We start from the raw sequence: 23,103 nt of genomic DNA, 5'->3' as shown, positions 1-23,103 counted from the left end.
TGATAAAATTCACTGACATAGAATTATTTAAAAAATTTCTCAAGCAGAAGGATATGAAGTCAGTTGAAAACATGGATTGAATTAAAGGAATAAAGAACACTACAAATGGTAGAATGTAAACAAACATAAAAAACATCATATCTTATTTTAAAACTTTTCTTTAGGGCTGGGTACAGTCGCTCACTTTGGGAGTCCAGGGCAGGCTGATTGCTTGAGCTCAGGAGTTTGAGACCAGCCTGGGCACATGGTGAAGTCCCATCTCTACAAAAAAATGCAAGAGTAGCTGGGCTTGGTGGTGCGTGCCTGTCGTCCCAGCTGCTTGGGAGGCTGAGGTGGGAGGATTGCTTGAGTCTGGGAGGTGAGGCTGCAGTGAACTGTGTTCATGCCACTACACTCCAGCCTGGGTGACAAAGTGAGTTAACTGTCTCAAAAAACAAAAAAATTCTTTAAAAGTTAATTGATAGTTTCAAATGAAACAATGTATTGTGATATTCATAACACAGGTAGAAATAAAACTTATGCCACCAGTAATGATGGACAAGTGAAAAGGAATAGAACCATACTTTTGTAACAAGGTTATTTTATTGTACCGGAAGTAGTATAATATTACTTGATAGTTGACTATAATAAGATAAAGATGCATATGGTAACCTAGAACAATGACTAAAAATAAAACAAGGATCTAAAGCTAATAAGCCAATAATGGATGTAAAATTTCATGCTAAGAAATACACAGTTCAAGCAAAAATACAAGAAAAAGGGCATTTAAAAAACAAAGTACAAATGAAATAAGAACACAAACAGCAACATGGTAGCTTTAAATTTAGCTATATCAATAGTTACATTAATGGCCTAAAAACTCCCAGATAGGCTATAGAATGAGTCACGAAACAATTTTTGATAAATTTAAAAGTCTGAAATCATACAATATGTATTCTGACTTTAATAGAATTGACCTAGAAGTTTTTATAGAAAGATATTTGGAAATTTTCCAAATATTTGGGAGATAGTAATTTTGAATAACCGATGGGTTAAGAAGAAATCACAGGAAAATTAGAAGATATTTTTAATAGAATAAAAATTTAAAGTATAACTTATCAAAATGTGTGGGGGTATAAATTAGCAATTAGAAAGAAATTTACAGCATTTAATTCTTTTATTAGAGAAGATAGTTTTAAAATTAATAATTTGTGCTTCCACTATAAGAAGCTAGAAAATCAAAGAGAAATTAAATCAAAAGCAAGTAGAAAGAAAGAAATAATAAAGATACAGAGAAAATTAATGAAACTGAAACAGGAAAAGAATAGAGAAAATCAATGAAACCAAAACCTGGTTCTCTGAAAAATATCAATAAAATTGATTAACGTCTAGGTAGACTGATAGAAAAAGAGAGAAGACAGTATTTACTAAGAAGGAATACTAGGGGGCCATCACTATATCTTATAAATATTAAAAGGATAAAGGAATATTATGAATAGGTCAATGAATTTGGCAACCCTGATGAACTAGATAAATTTTCAAAATGTACAAATTACCAAAATCAGCTCAAGAAGAAACTGAAAACTTAAGTATCAAGGTACAAACTAAATTCCACTAATAGGCATTTATTAAGAGAAATACAATATTTTATACAAAGATTTTTTTTATAGCAACTCCATTTATAATAGCCTGGAAACAACCCAAATGATGAGAAGAGAAATCAACTGAAATGGAAATGGGAAACTCTTCAGTAATAAAAGACTATACTGATACACACAAAATATGTATGAATCTCAAAAACACGATGCTGAGTAAAAGCCGACACATTGTAAAAGAGTACAAATGACCCTTGAACAACATGAGTTTGAACTGCATGAGTCTGCTTATATTCATGGGATGCAAAATCCACCTTTATGAGGGGCCACCTTTTCATACAGGCAGGTGTCACAGGACTGACTGTGGGACTTGAGTATGCCCAGATTTTAACATATGCAGGGGTCTTAGAACCAACCCCCTGCATATACTGAGAGACGACTGCTTAAAATTTCATTTATATGTAACTTTAGAAGAACTTAATCTATAGAGAGAGAAAGATTAGTAGTTGTGGAGACCAGGAGTTGGTGAAATACTCTGTATCTTGATCATGGCGGTAATAACACAGATGTGTATATTTGTTAACAGTTACCAAACTATACATTTTAAATGGGTGCATTATGTTGTATATAAACTATGTCTTTATAAGTTGACTTTAGAAAAACGACAAAAGAAAATTTGGTAGGGATGTGTGTTGGGGGTTAGGACGGGAATGGAGGAGCATGGAAAGTTCTTTCCTAAAAAGAATAAGGAAAGAATGGATGCTCAGGTCTTTGCTGCAGGCATGCTGAATTTTAGCTTTCTGAAGAACATCCAAATTGAGACAGACATAAAAAGGTGGCTGGCTAAGTTTTGAAATCAAAAGAAAGATCCCTTTTCGAGAGAGAGACTTGAAGTCATCTGCATATAGATAGTACTTGAAATTTAGGACTAGATGAGATTACCTAAGGGACAAATGTAGATATGGAAGAAAATAGAGCCCAGGACATAATCCTGAGGGTGAATAATGTAAAAGGAATTGCCACAGGAAGAGGATCCTACAGAAAGGTAGGATTAAAAATTTCAAGTTGGGATGCTGAGGGGCACTCTTCATTTCAACAAAGAAGAGGTCTGCATTGCCAAGTACTTCTGATCTGATCTAAAATGTGTCCACTGAGTTTAGCTATTTAGATCTCTAAATAGATGATGGGAGCCCTAGGGTTAATGGTGACTTTGTTTTTGTTTGTTCATTTGTTTTTGTTATGGGAGGCATGGGAGCATGTTTAAATGCTGATAAGAATGAAGCAATAGGGAAGGATAGTGAAGGGAGTAACTCAGTAATAAATTCCTTGGGTGACAGGAAGGGACGGGATCTGGATCCAAGGTGGAGAGATTAGCCTTAGATAAGAAGAGGAACATTCTTCCTATTTTATCAGGATTGAAGGTGGAAGGAATAGGTGGGGATGCATTTGGGTTAGCGCATTTGATGGCAGAAAGTTGAGAGGATGGATACAGTCTACTGAGGCCTCTTCTAAATCTGAGATGCGTGATCTGTGCTTCTGCAGGGCACCATGCAGATTGGAGAACGAGCAGAGAGAACAGCTTAAATTCTTCCCAACTAATAGTCTTTCTATTGGTCTGATTCTGTAACAGGAATGATCAACATTTTACATGGAATGGGTTTAAGGCTCCTTGCTTTGGGACATCACACACCTTTTATGGTGAGAGATGTTTATTTTGCTTATTGTTTTTGAAAACACATCTCACACCTTAATAATAAAAAAATGCTGAGCTGGTGGACTAACTTGAGTTGTGTATGTTTGTTTTCAGCACATTGGCATGGCTCATAACTACAGGAATAGCAGTCAGGCTGTGCAAGCTGTCCGGGATGCTGGCTATGAAATATCTTTGGGTTTGATGCCTAAGTCAATAGGACCCTTAACATTTGTGTTCACAGGAACTGGTAATGTTTCTAAGGTAAATTTTACCTGACTTCCTTTTGTAAAACAATCCAAAACTTTGAAACTAACCCAAATGATGTGGGCAGGCATTTTGTGGGTATTTCAAATTGACTGAAGATTCTATTTTAGGCAATTTTCTTACCAACATATTTTTCTCATAGTGAAAAGTAGTAATGATCTAAATATGTGTGTGTATGTGTATATGTATGTGTGTGTATATATATGTGTGTGTGTATATGTGTAAGTGTATATGTGTGTGTATATCTATACACACACATACACACATATAGCTTTTAGTTTATTGCTAGCTATCTGAGTCTTGGAATACTTTTTCATCCTTTCTTTTTCTTTTTTTAAAAGAGATAATTCGGCCAGGCATGGTGGCTCACGCCTATAATCCCAGTACTTTGGGAGGCCGAGGCAGGCAGATCACCTGAGGTCAGGAGTTCAAGGCCAAACTGGCGAATATGGTAAAACACCACCTATACCAAAAATACAAAAATTAGCCATGCATGGTGGCGCACACCCGTAATCCTAGCTACTAAGTAGGCTGAGGCAGGAGAATCGCTTGAACCCGGGAGGCAAAGGTTGCAGTGAGCTGAGATTGCACCACTGCACTCCAGCCTGGGTGACAGAGAGAGACTCTGTCTCAAAATAAATAAAATAAATAAATAAATAGATAAATAAATAAGATAATTCATTGTTAACAGTGTAAAGGTCTGTTCTGAGGGTGATCTGTTTTACTTCCGTCACCAAAATGTCCATGAGTTTGAAAGTGACCTCACGATGTCCATTTTTTAAGACTACTTGGAGTTTTGCAAACAAGATGTTAGGAAGATTCATTTAAGACTGGAATTCATGCTTTCTTCCTTCTCTGGTGGTTTTAAGAATGTGTTTGTAATCTCCTACAGAAACTTGTAATTGTAAAATAATTCCTTCTTCAAAGAAAATATTTTGCAAATAGGATATCATTCTTATTATATTGTGAGGTAAGCATCCAATTATTTCTTTTGTAAGAAATATAATTTCCCCATTTGAAATAATTTCTGCAATGGATCTAAAATAAATAGAAATATTTTTTCCCTCATTTCTAAACACTCTTATTGATACTCTGAGTAGCTTAAATAAAAAAGAAAAAAATTAAAGCCCCTTCTAAGTGTGCTGTTCAAACAGGAATAAAAGCTAGCTAGCAGGCTGGTTGTAAGCAACTCATCTGTATTTCTGTGTTGCAGTCCTGGCTGTAGGCAAGGCAAGTGGAGCTATGTAATTGTTGGGAAAATGATCAGATCTTTGCAGAAAACCATGTTGGTTCTTTTTCTATTGATTTTTGGATTTTTACTCATGTGTTATTTGTAGGGAGCCCAAGCAATCTTTAATGAGCTACCTTGTGAATATGTGGAGCCCCATGAATTAAAAGAAGTTTCCCAAACTGGAGGTAAGGGACAGGAGATGACTTTTAATGTTTTTAACAGTCTATGTTATAATATTTTGTCACCATAAATTTTTATTATTTGTCTCCCACTTTACTAATTTCTTTCTCCTTTGCAAGACCTCAGAAAAGTGTATGGGACGGTGTTAAGTCGTCATCATCATCTTGTCAGGAAAACAGATGGTGTGTATGATCCTGCAGAGTATGACAAACATCCTGAGCGCTACATAAGTCGTTTTAATACTGATGTGAGTATCGTATTCACCTTTTAAGTTGGTTGCTTATGATACAGTGTAGGTAGGCTATTTTCAAGGAGAGAAATTTTGAATTGTACATTGGCTTTCAGTTTTCCTGTTGTGAGTCCTTTGGGTATCATGAGTTGGCCTTTGGAGCTATCATCTTTTAGGGTATTCGGAGTAGTCTTGCTTAGTGCTTTTGGTGGTTTCTGTGGATACACTCTTTGTTTTACTGTCTCCATTTCTGCTTCAGGTCTACATGTGCCCAATAGCTCTAAGCCATTTCCTGTGCGTTATTGTTTTCTGTATTTATCCTGGACTTGTTAGCACTGTGGGCAAGAGCATAATGCCTATGACGTTTGGTCTCAACATGGCCACAAATTGCAACTGTAATCTCAGCCAGCAATCTTGAAACGCATGCCATTGATTGTTAGGGTGAGGGTTAAATAGTGTGCCTATATAAGTGCAGACCATCCCTACTGTATGAAAAAGCTATTATACTTACAAATCAAATCCTTCGATGTGACACACTGGCTATATCTTATAAGAAATAAAATATATTTGTGTCTTCTATAGTCATTGGCCATGCAACAATCTTCCCCCAGATAAACTAACAAACCAAAAAATAGATAAAACAAAAAATGCATGCATTTATTGTAAAAAAAGAATGCTTTAAATAATTTTAAATATGTTTGACCAACATAGCATTTTCAGATTCTGGTATGAAGTTTAGCCCTTATATCATGCAGGGCATGTTAGGGAAAGGAACACTTACCTTCAGCTTGAGATGTTTGAAGAAGAAAAATTATGAACATAGTTTCAAACTGAAAAATTTTGAATCTAAGAAATCTTTATTCCTTCTCATTTCCCCAGTCACAGAAGTATTGGTGATTGGATGCATCCTAAAACTGATACTGACCTAGTTGTCACGTATGCATGTATGTAGCACATTGCTCCATAGAGCTTACAGATGTTATCCGATTTAATCTTCACAGCATTCCTTTGAGGAATGGGGTGTGTGTTATCCCCATCTGGCAAGTAAGAAAAATAGAGCCCAGGGAAGTTGAGGTAGCATGATTTAGGTCATACCCTACTGGTATTAGAGCTGGAAATATAATTTTAGGTCCACTGTTTTTTGTTTGTTTGTTTTGTTTTTGTCCTTTCATTTTTCTTCGGCATGCAATACATTATAGAATGAACATATTAATGTATTTATAGTCATATATTTCTCTGTCATGGGGTAATTCTACACTGAAATCTGGGTGGCTATTTATTATCTTTGCCTCAAAAGATGGACACTGACATGGACAATAAGAAAATCAATTAGAAGTTACATTTAATTATTTCTCATAGAATTTACTGATAGCTCTCTTTCAGTATACTGTATTAAAATAGGCTATTTTCTATTTTCTTGAACCTGGAACTTGCATTACAGATTGCACCCTATACAACTTGCTTAATTAATGGAATCTACTGGGAACAAAACACTCCTCGCCTCCTAACCCGCCAAGATGCTCAGAGTCTCCTGGCTCCAGGCAAGTTCTCAGCTGCTGGTGTGGAAGGCTGCCCTGCATTACCACACAAGTAAGGATTCTACTTCAGCAATGATAGTAGTTTTGACCAGCTGCTTCCATTATTAGAGGATCAAATATCACATATCACAGGACTTGATTTCTAATGACTACTTCTCCGCCTTATCTTTCTTGACCTCTTGGCAGTACTCAACACTGTTAACCATCCCTCCTTCTTTTTTTTTTTTTTTTTTTTTTAAATTTTATTGTATGTATTTATCTTTAGAGATGGGGTCTTGTTATGTTTCCCAGGCTGGTCTAAATCTCTGGACCCCAAGCAGACCTCCTGCCTTGGCCTCCCAAGGTATTGGGATTATAGGCATGAGCTACCATGCCCAGCCCACCTCTACTTCTTGAAACATTCTTCTTTTGTCTTCTGTGATGCCCCATGCAGCTCTGAAACTATTTCCTCAGAGAAGTCTTCTCTTGTTTCTCCATTCTCATCTCTATCTCTAGTCTGTTACTCTGTTTTTTGTTTTGAAATTCCTCATTTATTTTCTCGTGTTTATGATTTTTCTCCCTCTTCCTAGAACTTAATCTCCTTAAGGATAGGGGGTCTGTTTCTCTTGGCCACAAGCACCTAGTACGTTGCCTGATATATAATAGGCATTGAAATAATTATTAAATATTGAATTAACTAATTAATAAATATTTGTGAAAGAGTAAAAGATATGTTTGCTTTTCTAGGCATGTAACTGGCATCAAGTAAATGCCAAGGGAATGCTAGGAGCAACAACATCACCGGGGTTTAGAAGAAAGCAGAAGCATTGGGCGCAGCAAACCTTAAAGGGAGGAATGAGGAGAACAAGAATTCCAAGTGAAAGGATTGGTGCTTAATAAATATGGAGCTACCAAAGCATATTTAGGGTGCTGAATGTGTTAGTCTAGCTCTACATTGGTTCATGTATGCAAGTGGTAATTGGAGATTGGGCAGAAAAATTGTAGTCAACTTTTTGAATGCTGGACTGAGACTTTTGTTCATAATTCTAGAGATTTCTGTGTAACCACATGTAAAACTATACAGTACTAAGCAGGGTGGAGGTAGCATAATTGAACCTTTCTGAGTTATTTAGAGATAACTATGTTAACTTTAGTCTGTTAATGATTTCTCTAGGAAAGCAATTTTCTGCTTTTGTTTCCTTTTTTCTTTTCTTTCTTTCTTTCTTTTTTTTTTTTTTGGAGACTAAAATTCATACTTTGAAGATTCTCTGTATCACAAAACAGTGCAGAGTCCTGAAGAATGAGCTCTAGGAAAAAGACCCCAAAAGCCTGGAAAATATTTGGGATCCACATTGAAAATTGTTCCAAACTCCTTTTTATTAGTCTTGTTAGACACTTCAGAATTTCATCCTCTCATCTAAGTATTGATGTTATTTTCAGACTTGTGGCAATATGTGACATTTCAGCTGACACAGGAGGGTCTATAGAGTTTATGACTGAGTGTACAACAATAGAGCGTCCCTTTTGCATGTATGATGCAGACCAGCATATTATTCATGACAGGTGAGTTTGCTAAAGTTGTTAGATAATATTCCTCACTTAGTTACATTGATATACCACTCTAAAATGCTCAGTATTTCACATCTTTATGAAGTTATGAAAATTTGGAGAGATATACTCAAACATACTAAAATTTGGCAAAAGAACATGCACATATGAACACACACATATACACACACAAATATATTTAAATGTGAGACGGGTTACTGAAAAAAGGAAAACGTTTTGTTTGAAAAGTTTTGTTTATTTTCGCGTATACTTTTATACAAAATTACAAATGATAACGAGGCAAATATAATGGAGTAGACATCTGGAAAAGTCAGAACTTACAAATAATGTTTCGTGCTTCTGAATGAACCACATTGCTTCTCTTAGTGTTGAAGGCTCGGGGATCCTGATGTGCTCCATTGACAATTTGCCGGCACAGCTCCCAATTGAAGCTACAGAATGCTTTGGAGACATGCTTTACCCTTATGTTGAAGAAATGGTGAGCAGACTGGTAATATCAGTAACAACTCTGTGGCTTTAAATTGAATAATGGGGTAATTCTGTGAATGTTCTGGTCTTCTGTATCTAAGAAATCTGTTGTAAACTGAAATGCCAGCCCTTCCCTGAAATACATACTGATACTATTTTATTTGACATAATGTGCTTACTTGTCTCTTGGGGTATATGATGATATCACTGCCTTCATGCTTAATTACAATTACATCTCTTTCCCATTATAGGTCTTTTATTAAGAATGTTCACCACGTATGAGATAAAACATGCTTTATTTTTAATTCTTTGCCATCTATGTCAGTTCATATTGGGGCACTCTTATTGTGCCATAATAACCAGATCTGAAAAATTAGAAATAGAGAACATTTTTATTGGGTTCTGGTCACTAATAGTTAAGTGGCAGCTTATGTTGAGGTCATGTATTTTTCTTCTGTGATCATTGATTAGCTAATGAAATACCATGTTATCTAAATTCCATTTTCTTTATCAAAGAAAATTTTTCTTATTTCAATTTTTATCCTAAGCATTCATAGCCTTCCTGCTTTATTTTTATTTCAGACTGTCTGCCTCTGCCAATGATTCCAATATAAAGAATGGCTCTTGCTCTTTTCATCTATATATTCCCTCATAAGCTCTCACACTAAAATAGAACAATAGTTAGTGGGGCAAGAATAAATGAAATTTCCAGTCTGTGATCTTCTTTTCTTTCAAATAGTATTCCATTTTGACCCTTTCTTTTTCCTATTGGAATATGTCAACAGGGAGATGTAGCAGGCTTGAGAAACTGTAGGTAGCAGGCTTGAGAAACTGTAGGCAGCAGGCACTGTCATGGTTAGACATGATATTGCACCTACTATGTGCAGGAAGTGCTCAAAGTACTAAATATATTTTAATTTTAAGTACTCATAAGAACCATATTAGGTAAGTACCATCATTAAATCCATTTTACACATTATAAAACAAATACAGAGAATTTAAGCATGTGTTGCTGATGCAGTCAGTGCTGGATCTGCAATGTGTCTGGAGTTGGTGCTGAGGGATTAAAGAAGCAGGAGAAGGAGAGTACAAATGCCGGGCTTTGCTGGAGACATCAACTTGCTTTATGGCCTTGAGCAGGGCACTCACTTCCTTTCTGAGCCTGAGATATTTCATCTGTAACATGAGGTTGTAATGAATACATAATCTTATTTTATTTTATTTTATTTTTTTTGAGACAGAGTCTCGCCCTGTAACCCAGGCTGGAGTGCAGTGATGCAATCGCGGCTCACTGCAACCTCCACCTCCTGGGTTCAAACGATTCTTCCTGCCTCAGCCTCCTGAGTAGCCAGGACCACAGGTGCATGCCACCACGCCAGGCTAATTTTTGTTGTTTTTAGTAGAGATGGGGTTTCACCATGTTGGCCAGGCTGGTCTTGAACTCCTGACCTCGTGATCCACCCGCCTTGGCCTCCCAAAGTGCTGATATTACAGGCGTGAACCACCGCGCCCAGCCATGAATACATAATCTTAACAGTTTCTCTACTTCTAAAATTTTATAATGGTAAATGTTTAAGTGGCCAAACTGTATGAATGTAAAAAATGCAATAATATATTTACCAAGATGTTTACCATTTTTGATGTTCTTCATTCATTTCCCTTTGGCATAATTTCCTTGCAGACTGAATAACTTAATTTATCACTTCTTACAGTACAGGTTTGCTGGTGACAGATTCTCTTAGTTGTCCTTTATCTGAAAATGTCTTCATATTCTCTATTCTGCTAATCAGACTTTTCTGTGCATTTTTAATTTCCAATGTTCTATTTTCAGTTCTAGAATTTCTGTTGGGTTCTTTTTTAAAAATTTTGTTTTGGTATTTTCTCTTTCTCTGCAGACAGTTTCTATCTTTTCATTAATTATGACTGTATTTTTCGTTATTGCGTGGGACATAGTTATAAAAACCACTTTACAATGTTTATCTCATACTTCCAACTTTCTGGGTCCATTTGCAGTTGAACTTTATTGATTGTCTTTTCCCTTGAGAATTGGTCATAGTCTTCTGGTTTTCATAGATTGAATAATTCTGGATTATGGCCTGGATGATGTGGATATTATGTACATTTATCAAATGCATTTTCTGTATTCATTGAGAAGATCATTTTTTCCTTTTCTCTGTTAATATGTGAATTTTGTCAATTGGTTTTCAAATATCAAACTAACTTCACATTCTTAGGATAAATCCAACTTGGTTGTATGTTAACCTTTTATTTATGACTAAGTTCAGGTTGCTAAGGAATATACCAAAATTTATTAATCTATTTTACCATTGGTAGACATTTGGGGTTGTGGAGATATATATATATATCTCCACATTATTTTGTTGAGTTGGTACATAGATTTATCTTGTTTAGGATTATTAACATCTATGTTCATTAGAGAGCTTAATCTATAACTTTATTTTATTATAAGGTCTTTGTCAGGTTTGGATATTAAGGTTATGTTGGACTTAAAACAAGTTAGAGAGTATTTCCTTATTTTTGGTCTCAGGAACATTTTACATGAAATCAGCGTTAGTTCTACTTGATACAATTCATTAGCAAAATGATTTGGGTTGGTAGCATTTTTGTTTGTTTCTTTTTTTAGTTTTAAGGGTAAGTTTTAAAATTATAGATTATATTTTATTTAAAAACTTAAGAATGTTCAGATTTTTATTTTTCTTTGTCAATTTTGGTATGCTTATTTTCTAGGAATTTATATTTCATCTAAGTTGTAAACTTTATTGTCATAATTTTTTTTAGTAATAATCTTATTAACTCTTTAATAGATTCTGTAGTGATTTCTCTTTTTCCTGATGTTGGTTGGGTATGCCTTCTGTTTTTTCTTAATTGTTTTACCTGGAATTGATCAATTTTATTAGTCATCTCAAAAAATCAGTTCAACTGTGGTGATCATCTCTATTTTATATCATTTTCTGTTTTCTTAATTTATAACCTTACCTATACTATATTCTTTAGTTTACTTTATTGAGAGCTTAGTTAACCTTTCTTTTCATAATTTCTTGCAATAAGTGCTTAGGTAATTATTTTCCTGTGTTTCTCTTTAGCAATACGTGCATTTAAAGCCATTAGATTTACTTTGAGTACAGCCCATTTTTTATTGTATTATTTGCTGTTTTGTTCTTTGACTTTCTTGTATATTCTGGGTATTACTTCCTTCTGAGACGTATAGTTTGCAAATACTTTCTCCCATTCTGTTGTTTCTTCACTCAATTGATTTTTTGTTTGTTTGTTTGTTTTGCTGTGCAGAAGCTTTTTAGTTTGATGTAATTCCATTTGTCTGTTTTTGGGTTTTGTGCTTGTGCTTTTGAGTTCTTATCCAAAAAATTCTTAACCAGGTCAATGTCATGAAGCATTTCCCCTATGTTTTTTTTTTTTTTTTTCTTCTAGTAGTTTCATAGTTTTAGGTCTTCTATTTAAGTGTTTAATCCATTTTGAGTTGATTTTTTTATATGATGAGAAATAGGGGGTCTAGTTTTATTCTTCTGAATGAGATATCCAATTTTCCCAGCACCATTTATTGAAGAGACTCTTCTTCCCTTAATGTTTGTTCTTGACACTTTTCTCCAAAACTGGTGGATATAGATGTATAGATTTCTTTCTGGGCTTGCCTTTCTGTTCCGTTGGTTTATGTGTCTGCTGTTATGCCAGTACCATGCTGTTTTGGTTACTATTGCTTGTAGTATATTTTGAAGTCAGGTAGTGTGATGCCTCCAGCTTCATTCTTTTTGCTAAAGATTGTGTGACGATTTGGGGTCTTTTGTGATTTCATACTAGTTTTAGGATTGTCTTTTTTATTTCTGGGAAGATTATCTTTTTTTTTTTTGGTAAGGATTGCCCTGATTTGGTAGATTGCTTTGGGTAGTATGGGCATTTTAACAATATAAATTCTTCCAGTCCATGAACATGGGAATATCTTTACATTTGTTTTTGTTTTCTTCAATGTCTTTCATCAATGTTTTACAGTTTTTAGTATAGAGATCTTTCATTTCCTTGGTTAAATTTATTCTTATGCATCTTATTTTTGTTGTGGCTATTGGAAACGGGATTTTTTTTTTCAGATTGTTCACTCTTGGCATATAGAAATGCTACTAATTTTTGTATGTTGATTTTGCATTCTGCAATTTTACTAAATTTATCAGTTCTAACAGTGTTTTGATGGAGTCTTTAGGGTTTTCTATATATAAGATTTCATCATCTGCAAACAAGGACAATTTGACTTCCTGCTTTCCAATTTAGGTGCCTTTGTTTTCTTTTTTTTTGCCTAGTTACACTGACTAGAACATCCAGTACTATGTTGAATAGTAGCATCCTTTTCTTGTTCCATATCTTAGAGAAAAAGCTTTCAATTTTCCATTATCAGTATGATGTTAGCTGTGGGTCTGTCAAATATGGCTTCTATTTTGTTGAGGTATGTACCCTGTATGCCGAATTTGATGAAAGTTTTTATCATAAGGTGATGTTGAATTTGTCAAATACTTTTTTCTGTTTCTGTTGGAATAATCATATGGTTTTTGTCCTTCATTCTGTCAATGTGATAAATTATGTTTATTAATTTGCATATGTTGAACCATTCTTGCACCCCTGGAATGAATCCCATTTATTATGGTGAATGATCTTGTAAATATGCTGTTTAATTTGGTTTTCTAATATTTTGTTGAAAATTTTTGTATCTATGTTCTTCAGGGATATTGGCCTGAAGTTTACTTTTTTTGTTACGTCTTTGTCTGATTTTGGTATCACATTAACACTGGCCTTGTAGAATTAGTTTGGAAGAATTTCCTCCTCCTTGATATTCTGGAATAGTTTGAGAAGAATTGGTATTAAATCTTCTTTAAATGTTTGGTAGAGTTCAGTAGTGAAACCATCAGGTCCTGGGCTTTTCTTTGATGGGAGACTTTTTATTACTGATTCAATCTCGCTGCTTGTTATTGATTCGCCTATTCAGATTGTTTTTTTTTTTTCTGGTTCAATCTTGGTAGCTTGTATGTGTCCAGGAATTTGTTCATTTCTTCTAGGTTTTCCAATTTTTTGGCATATCATTGTTCATAATGCTGTCTTATGATCCTCTGTATGTCTGTGGTATCAGTTGTGATGTCTCCTTTTTCATCTGTGTGTTTTTTTTTTTTTTTGAGTTGTGGGTGATTTGTTATGCAATATTGTTGCAGAAGCTAATACATACTTAAAAAAAACTGGTAGGTTCAGGGGTACATGTGCGGGTTTGTTCTATAGGTAAACTTGTATCACAAGGGGTGGATGTACAGATTATTTCATCACCAGGGTATTAAGCCTACTACCCAATATTTATTTTTTCTGCTCCTCTCCCTTCACCCTCAGGAAGGCTCCAATGTGTGTTGTTCCCCTCTGTGTGTCCATATGTCCTCATCATTTAGCTCCTGCTTATAAGGGAGAGCATGCGGTATTTGGTTTTCTGTTCCTGCATTAATTTGCTAAGGATAATGGCTTCTAGCTCTATCCATGTTCCTGCAAAGGACATGATCTCATTCTTTTTTATGACTTCATAGTATTCCATGGTGTACCACATGTTTTTTATCCAGTCTATCATTTATAGGCATTTAGGTTGAGTCCATGTCTCTGCTGTTTACAATAGCGTCCAATGAGCACTCTTTACAACAGCATGTGCATGTGTATGTGTCCTTATGATAGAACATTTTATATTCCTTTGGGTATATACCCAGTAACGGGATTGCTGGGTTGAAGAGTAGTTCTGTTTTTAGCTCTTTGAGGAATTGCCACACTGTTTTCCACAATGGTTGAACTGATTTTTACTCCCACCAACAGTGTATAAGCATTCCTTTTTCTCCACAACCTCACCAGCATCTGTTATGTTTTGACTTTTTAGTAATATCCATTCTGACTAGTGTGAGATGGTATCTCATTGTGGTTTTGATTTGCATTTCTCTAATGATCAGTGATGTTGAATTTGTTTTCATATGCTTGTTGACTGCATGTATGTCTTCATTTGAAAAGTGTCTGTTCATGTCCTTTGCCCAGTTTGTAATGGGGTTGTTTGTTTTTTCTTGTAAATGTTTTTTTTTTTTTTTGAGACGGAGTCTCACTCTGTCGCCCAGGCTGGAGTGCAGTGGCGCAACCTCAGCTCACTGCAAACTTCGCCTCCCGGGTTCACGCCATTCTCCTGCCTCAGCCTCTCCGAGTAGCTGGGTCTACAGGTGCCCGCCACCACGCCCGGCTAATTTTTTGTATTTTTAGTAGAGACGGGGTTTCACCGTGGTCTCGATCTCCTGACCTTGTGATCCGCCCACCTCGGCCTCCCAAAGTGCTGGGATTACAAGCGTGAGCCACCGCGCCTGGCGTAAATTTAAGTTTTTATAGAAGCTAGATATTAGACTTTTGTCAGATGCATAGTTTGCAAATATTTTCTCCCATTCTGTAGATTGTTTACTCTGTTGATAGTTTCTTTTGCTGTGCAAAAGCTCTTTAGTTTAATTAGATCCCATTTGTTGCAATTGTTTTTGGTGTCTTCATCATGAAATCTTCGCCAGTTCCCATGTCCAGAATGATTTTGCCTAGATCATCTTCCAGGGTTTTTATAATTTTGGGTTTTACATTTCATTCTTTAATCCACTTTGAGTTGATTTACACCATTTTATATGCTGTAAGGAAGTGATCCAGTTTTAATCTTCTGCATATAGCTAGCCAGTTATCCCAGCACCATTTATTAAACAGGGAGTCCTTTCCTCACTGTTTGTTTTTGTCAGTTTTGTTGAAGCTCAGATGGTTGAAGATGTGTGACCTTATTTTTGAGCTCTCTATTCTGTTTTATTGGTCTTTTTGTCTGGTTTTGTGCCAGTCTTATGCTGTTTTGGTTACTGTAGCCCTGTAATATAGTTTGAAGTCAGGTAGCATGATACCTCTAGCTCCGATTTTTTTTCTTTAGGATTGCCTTGGCTATTCAGCTTCCTTTTGGTTCCATATGAATTTTAAAATAGTTTCTTTCTAGTTCTATGAAGAATGTCATGGGTAATTTGATAAGAATAGCATTGAATCTATAAATTGCTTTGGGCAGTATGGCCATTTTAATGACACTGATTCCCCTTGAAAACTGGCAACAAGGATGCCCTCTTTCACGACTTGTATCCAACATAGTATTGGAAGTCCTGGCCAGAGCAATCAGGCAAGAGAAAGAAATAAAAAGCATTCAAATAGGAAGAGAGAAAGTCAAATTATCCCTTTTTGCAGATGACATGATTCTATATCTAGACAACCCCATAGTCTTAGCCCAAAAATTAAGCTGATAAACAATTTCAGCACTTTCAGGATACAAAATCAACATACAAAAATCACTAGCATTTCAATACACCAACAACAGTCATCTAAAATTTTATTTATTTGAGTCTTTTCTCCTTAGGCAGACTTGGGGTTTGTTGATTTTGTTTACCTTTTCAAACAAACTCTTTGTTTCATTGATCTTTTGTATTTTTTTAAGTCTCTATTTTGTTTATATCTTCTCTAACCATCATTATTTCTTTGTGTCTATTAATTTTGGGTTCAGTTTGTTCCTGTTTTTCTTGGTCCTTGAGGTACAACATTGGGTTATCTGAGATCTTTGTTCTTTTTTGAAATAGGCATTTCAAAATTGCTATGAACTTCCTTCTGAGTACTGCTTTTGCTGTATCCCATAGGTTTTGGTAGGTTGTGTTTTCATTTTCATTTGTCTCTAGAAATTTTTAAATTTCACTTTTAGTTTCTCTATTGACTCCTTGATTGATGAGGAGTGTGTTGTTTAATTTGCATGTGTTTGTAGTTTCCAAAGTTTCTCTTGTTATTGATTTCTAGCTTCATACCATTGTGATCAGAAACAATACTTGATATGATTTCAATTATTTTGAATTTGTTAAGACATATTTTGTGGCCTACCATATGGTCTATTCTGGAGAGTGTTCTATATGTACTAGAGAAGAATGCGTACACTGGTGCTACTGGATAAAAAGTTCTATATTTATCTATTAGGTCCATTTTGTCTAAAGCACAGATCAATTCCAGTATTTTCTTATTAATTTCTTTCTGGTTGATCTTCCCATTTTTGAAAGAGGGGTATTGAAGTCTCCTACTATTATTGTTTTGGTATCTATTTTTTACCTTCATGTTGATTAATTAATATTTGCTTTATATGTTTAAGTGTTCCAATGTTGAGTGCACATGTATTTACAATTGCTATGACTTCTTAATGACTTGAGCTCTTTAATAATGACTTTCTTTGTCTCTTGTGAGAGTTTTTGTGTTAAGTTTTTTCTATCTAGAATAAGAATTGTCCCTGTCCTCTGCTGGTATTATTTGCATGGAATATCTTCTTTCATCCCCTTTGAGGGATGAAAGCCTATGTGCATTCTTAAGGTGAAAGTGTGTCTCTTGTGGGCAGCATATACTGAGAGCTTATTTTTTTTTTTTTCCTCCTTGCAACTTTTATTTTAGGTTCAGGGGGTACATGTGCAGTTTTATTACATGAGTAAATTGCATGTCACTGGGGTTTGGAGCACAAATGAATTCGTCACTAAAGTAGTGAGCATAGTACCTGATAGGTAGTTTTTCAGTCTTCACCCTCCTCCCATCCTCCACCCTCAAGTATACCCTGGTTTCTATTGTTCCCTTCTTTGTGTCCATGGGTACTCAGTGTTTAGCTCCCACTTATAACTGAGAACATGTGGTATTTGGTTTTCTGTTCCTACATTAATTTGCTTAGGATAATGGCCTTCAGCTGCATCCAGATTGCTGCAAAGGACATAGTTTCATTGTTTGTTTGTTTTTGAGGCAGTCTTGCTCTGTCACCCAGGCTGGTGTAGTGGCACCATCTCATTTCACAAACCTCCGCCTCCTGGGTTCAAGCAATTCTCCTGCCTCAGCTTCCCCAGTAGATGGGATTACAGGTGCCCACCACCAAGCCTGGCTAATGTTTATATTTTTAGTAGAGACAGGATTTCACCATGTTGGCCAGGCTGGTCTTGAACTTCTGACATCAGGTGATCTGCCCACCTTGGCCTCTCAAAGTGCTGGGATTACAGGTGTGAGCCACTGTGCCTGGCCAATTTCATTCTTTTTTATGGCTGCATAGTATTCCATGGTGTATATATACCACATTTTCTTTATCCAATTCACCACTGATGGGAATCTAGATTGGTTCCATATCTTTGCTATTGTAGAGCTTTGTCTTTTTAACCCATTCAGCCACTCTGTGTTTTAATTGAACAATTTAATCTGTTTACATTCAGAGTAATTATTGATATGCCAAAGACTTACTACTGCCATTTTGTTAATTGTTTTCTGATTGCTTTATAGCTTATTTGTTCTTTTTTTCCTCTCCTTCTGTTTATCTTTGTGATTTAGTGATTTCCTTTAGTGCTAAATTTATATTCTTTTATCTTTATCATTTGAATATCTGCTTTAGTATTTTGCATTGTGGTTACCACGAGGCTTACATAAAATGTCTTATAGTTATAATAGACTATTTTATACTAATAACAACTTAAATTCAGTTGCATACAAAAACTCTAGACTTCTACCCTCCCACCAGTGTGTGTGTGTGTGTGTGTGTGTATTCACATTTCTTTTTTAACTTTCCGAGTTGGGTGCAACCAGTTAATATTTTTTGATGTCACAATTTACATCTTTTTAGCTTACATATTTCTTAATACTTTATTGTAGCTATCATTATTTTTGACTGTTTTGAATTTTAACTTTCATCCTAGAGTTATATATACCTATGTTTTGCAGAGTGCCATAGTAGTATCGGGGTATTCTGGATTTGATTGTGTATCTACCTTTACCAGTGAATTTTTAAATTTTATATGTTTTCATGTTAGTAATGTTCTTTTTTCTACTTGAAAAACTCCCTTAAGCATTTCTTACAGAGCAGCTCTAGTGGTGAAGAATTCCCTAAACTTTTGCTTGTCTGGGAAGGACTTTATTTCTTCTTTTTTTCTGAAGGACAGCTTCAGTGTATAGCATTTTTGGCTGGCAGTTTTCTGTGCATCAGCACTTTGAATATATCATCCCATTCTCTCCTGGCCTGCAGGATTTCTACTGAGAAATCTGCTGATAGTCTAATGGAGATTCCCTTATATGTAACATGATATTTTTATCTTGCTGCTTTTAATACCATTTGTCTTTGGTTTTTGACAGTAATTATAAAGGGACCTCTTTGGGTTAACTCTGTTTGGAGATTGTTGAGCTTCATATATTTGGATGTTCATCTGTCTTCCAAGGCTTGAAACATGTTATTTTTCATTTATCAAAAATTTATATTCATTAATTTTAAAGTTTTACATTTTTTAAAAAAGTTATCTATATTGTCCTTTTATTTTTTGAACATATTAATCACAATTTAGAATCATTTTTGTTAATTCCATTACACTTCTTGGTTCTATTTATGTTCCCTGTTTTTTTCCTTGTTTTTTATGGTTTTCAGTAAATCTTACCTTTCAATATATTTATTTATTTTTGGTTGAATGCTAGACATTGCGTATTCAAAATTTTAGAGATGACTCGAGGCTCTGGATGTTGTGTGATTTTCCTCCAGATAATATATTCTTTGTTTTGGGCAGTGGGATAGACAAGGATAAAGGTTAGGAGAAATTCACCTAAATTCAGTTAGGATGAAGTAATTTAAATCTAGGTTTCAGTCCTTTGGAGAACTGACCTTTTTCAAATTACCATTTATTTTAGATACATGAAAACCATTTTCTATTTATTTTAATACAGTAAATAAATTCTCTGTTACCAGCACTTTCTAGGAACATTTTTCTTGTTCTTAGTTGGGTGAGTGAGCTAGATCTTAACCTACAGTTAGGGAGGAAATATTGTCTCATTGGCCCTCCCCTGTCCACCAGAAACAGCAATGCTAACTTATATGCCATTACTTCTTGGCAGTATATTCAAGAATTGGGTTCTTTGAGAGGGACTAATTTATATACCCATTACTTCTTGGCAGTATATTCAAGAGTTAGGTTCCTTGGGAGAAAGGAGGAGGAATAGAAGGTTTCTGAAATGTTAATATGAGACATCTTACTTTTTTTGTTGTCTCTGACTCAATTTTGCAAGATAATGTGAAGAGGGTGTGAATGACTTTCTAGGTCTACTCAGTCAAGTCACTTTTGCTACCACCTTTGAAATGCTGATGTACCTATACATATAACTACTAATACTGATACTGATCTGAGGGAGACCCCTTACTGCAGGGTTGGTGGGCTTGCTGAGTGGAAAACCTCATTCTCTACTCCTAATAGAACAGTTTGAACTTTTGGAATGGAGTAGAGGCCCTTGAAGGGAGGACTATAGCTATAAAGCTTGTAAAGATATTTGACAACATGCTTAATATGATACATTTAACTGGTTGGAAAGGATAAGCTTTTTTGTGTTCACAGCAAGCAAAGATGATTATAATCCAATTTTAGTTTTAAAATTGGGACTTGTGCTGAAACACCATAGTCTTGTGGGCAGAGTTGATTGCTTGTAGAAGACTTCTATTACCAATCACTTATACTTGGTGATCCTCAGAAAACTGTTTCTTAAATTCTTTTTTTCCCTTGATTAATATTTTAATATGGATACAAACACCAAGAGGCCTTCTTTGCAGTGTCATTTATCTCTTACAAATCTCATTTTCCTTTCAGATATTATCAGACGCAACACAGCCTCTTGAAAGTCAGAATTTTTCTCCTGTGGTGAGAGATGTAAGTTGTGAGAAGAATATTTTTTCATAAATGTATTTTTTCTACTACCATTTTTGCTCCCTTCTCTCTGTTTCTCTCTCTCCATCTTTGTCATTCTGTCTCTTCTCTATCAGTCATAAGACCATGTTTGTAGGACTAAAATGTGGATACTAAAGAAATGTCTTGTGTCATATACATTTAGGCAGTGATTACATCCAACGGTACATTACCTGATAAATATAAATATATCCAGACACTCCGGGAGAGCAGGTAAGTATTGTTCAAATCCTCTTGTTTTATACATTTATTCTTATCTTGGAATTCATGAGTATTTTTTAATGCTTCAGTGGGAGTTCTTAATATTAGGTTTGTAGAATATATGCATTTTGATAATGTTTGAAAATGTAGGAAATCCAACCTAAGTGGCTGGCTGAAACCACTGTGACTGTTTCCCACTTAACAGTAGCGTAGCATCATTTTGGCTTTCTAATAGCCTGTGTAGACGTATGGGTAAGCAAGCAAAAATCCAAAAGGATTATCCTTCAGGTAACTTCTTGTTTTTCTCTAGCTTTTGATACATGGTGATGCCTCAGTTATTTTCTCAAAGGAAAATGAGCACACTAGCCTTTCTGTGGTGCTTTCAGTTTGGGTTTTAGTTGAGGATTTGGACTCTCTTTTTTTTAGTATAATGTTCAGGAAAGTGAATTCGTGGTTACAAATTCAGAGAGTTGTGAATAAACGATTGATGAAAATAAGAGGTAGTTTTCTCCAGGGATTCTTATTAGGGGGAAGGTGCCAAAAAGTAATGTAGCAAATCTACTCAAGAGAATAGTTACTTTAGAAAGGTCTTTAGCCAAGGCCTTTGTCTCCTTAATTGATTTTACTACTTAAAGTTTGAAAACATTAATTTTATTTTTTTGGAATATTCTGGTCTCCTCCAGCTAATTGCCCTTGATCTGTGTTTGTATCTACTCTGCTGGTTTTTTCACATTAAAAAAGGAACCCATATACTGAAGTCTCAGGAGAAACCAGAGTTGGGAAACAACACAACACAACTGTTTTATCTTCTTTTTCAGTGGTTCTACCTACAAGTAGTAAACAAAGAGATCTGCCCAGATCAAGTGTACTATAGTTAGGCCTTTTCCATATGTGCTGGTTTGATTATAGTTACTTTTTAATGTGTCAGTGAAATATACTGGCATAAGACATTAAGTATTTACTTTTTTTCTTTGTGAATAAGAGAAGCTAACTCCATAACCCTATAGGAGAGTTTCTTACAGGTAAAACTTCACATCTGTTTGTTTTTCATAGCTTTATGTTTTGGTTCTCATCATCTGATGGTCTTTTACACTACTGATACTAGTGACATGTCTAACATGACTGGTCGTGATGATATCTTCTGTCTTATGTGTGATATTTCATGAAGCAGCAGGTTTACTTGGCTCCAATTGCTAGAACTTGCTGCCCTCTTTCCTGATGGAAACTTGTGCTAAGATACTGATAATAAAGGTTGCATTTTGAAAGGAAATTTACTTTATATTGAACCCTGCCTTATTCTTCTGTTCTTTTCATCACTTAGCATGTGATTATTAACCTGGAGTCTGGGGTTTGGGGGTACTGATGGGCTGGACAGTATTAGAATCTAGGAGTGAGTTTCTGTTTTGAGCATTTGGTATTTGGAATGTTTTAATTATACAAACTATAGAAAATATTGTTAGACAGAATATATAATAACCGAATAATAGTGGTTCTCTCTGGAAGGTGAAATGGGAGACAGTAGTAGTTAAATGAGACCTCTTCACATGAGTAATATGTGTACTGGGGTACAGAAGGACAGGAATTTTTTTATACTTATATTTATTTTTATTTTTTTAAAATTAATGAAAAGTTTTTTGGGTTAGTGTTCAAGAGACATTATGGCCTAAAGATTCTAAATTACAGAGCCTACTTCAGTCCCTGGCACTAGGCCATTTCTATGGTTTCATGTTGATAACAGGGAATTTGATTCAAAAAATATTTAATGAGTAAATTCCATATTTAAGACAAAACGTGCTGAGCATTAATGGGTTTATGAAGATGGGTAAGTCTTAGATGCTGCCTTGGAGGACATAGTTTGTGGGAAAGACAGAAAGTCATCTGCCTGGAAGGTATTAATATAAATTCCAGCAGAATAAACTGTTCAAGAATTTAAAAAATGCCTAACACTAGTCTTTGGTTTCTATATTTAACCCATGGCATGTGTGACTCAAAGTCATGGTTTTGACTATTTTCAAGTGACTCTAAAGATATATGACAAAACAATTTCTAATATGGATAATAATATTCTCTTCCTCAAATTGTTGTCTTCTGTGATTGTTGTGAGGAATAAATAAGGTTTCCAAGGTAAAACCCCTTCCATGATTTTGAATCACATCTTCTGGAATGATAAAATGTGAGACCAAGTTACTCAATCACGAGTAAGCCAAGAAAAGGTCCAGCATCTGCACCTCACTAGTAATACTGGGAATTCATGAAATACGTCTACACATCTATAGATATATATCCCAGAGATGTCAGGTCTATTGCTCTTCATTGTACAAAATGTAAAATAATTTAAAAAAGTGTTGATATAGGGAACTCATTCATGTTGAAATT

General features: G+C 35.1%; 1 protein-coding gene across 2 annotated transcripts in view; it reads left to right on the top strand.

Annotated features, from left to right (window-relative positions):
- The window catches only part of AASS (aminoadipate-semialdehyde synthase), a 68,876-nt gene that overhangs the window by 23,088 nt on the left and 22,685 nt on the right, over nucleotides 1-23,103 (top strand). For both annotated transcript variants that reach the window (XM_012512117.2, XM_003261256.3), the window contains exons 5-13: nucleotides 3,205-3,272; nucleotides 3,382-3,528; nucleotides 4,869-4,947; nucleotides 5,062-5,189; nucleotides 6,613-6,761; nucleotides 8,129-8,251; nucleotides 8,624-8,735; nucleotides 20,431-20,490; nucleotides 20,672-20,739. In XM_012512117.2, the coding sequence (XP_012367571.1) occupies nucleotides 3,205-3,272; nucleotides 3,382-3,528; nucleotides 4,869-4,947; nucleotides 5,062-5,189; nucleotides 6,613-6,761; nucleotides 8,129-8,251; nucleotides 8,624-8,735; nucleotides 20,431-20,490; nucleotides 20,672-20,739 (934 nt within the window). The remainder of the gene's footprint in view (nucleotides 1-3,204; nucleotides 3,273-3,381; nucleotides 3,529-4,868; nucleotides 4,948-5,061; nucleotides 5,190-6,612; nucleotides 6,762-8,128; nucleotides 8,252-8,623; nucleotides 8,736-20,430; nucleotides 20,491-20,671; nucleotides 20,740-23,103) is intronic.

This window comes from Nomascus leucogenys, chromosome 13 (assembly GCF_006542625.1).
Source record: "Nomascus leucogenys isolate Asia chromosome 13, Asia_NLE_v1, whole genome shotgun sequence".
Taxonomy (NCBI): domain Eukaryota; kingdom Metazoa; phylum Chordata; class Mammalia; order Primates; family Hylobatidae; genus Nomascus; species Nomascus leucogenys.
Note: the sequence above shows the minus strand (reverse complement) of the source record. Positions and strands in the feature narration are given on the sequence as shown.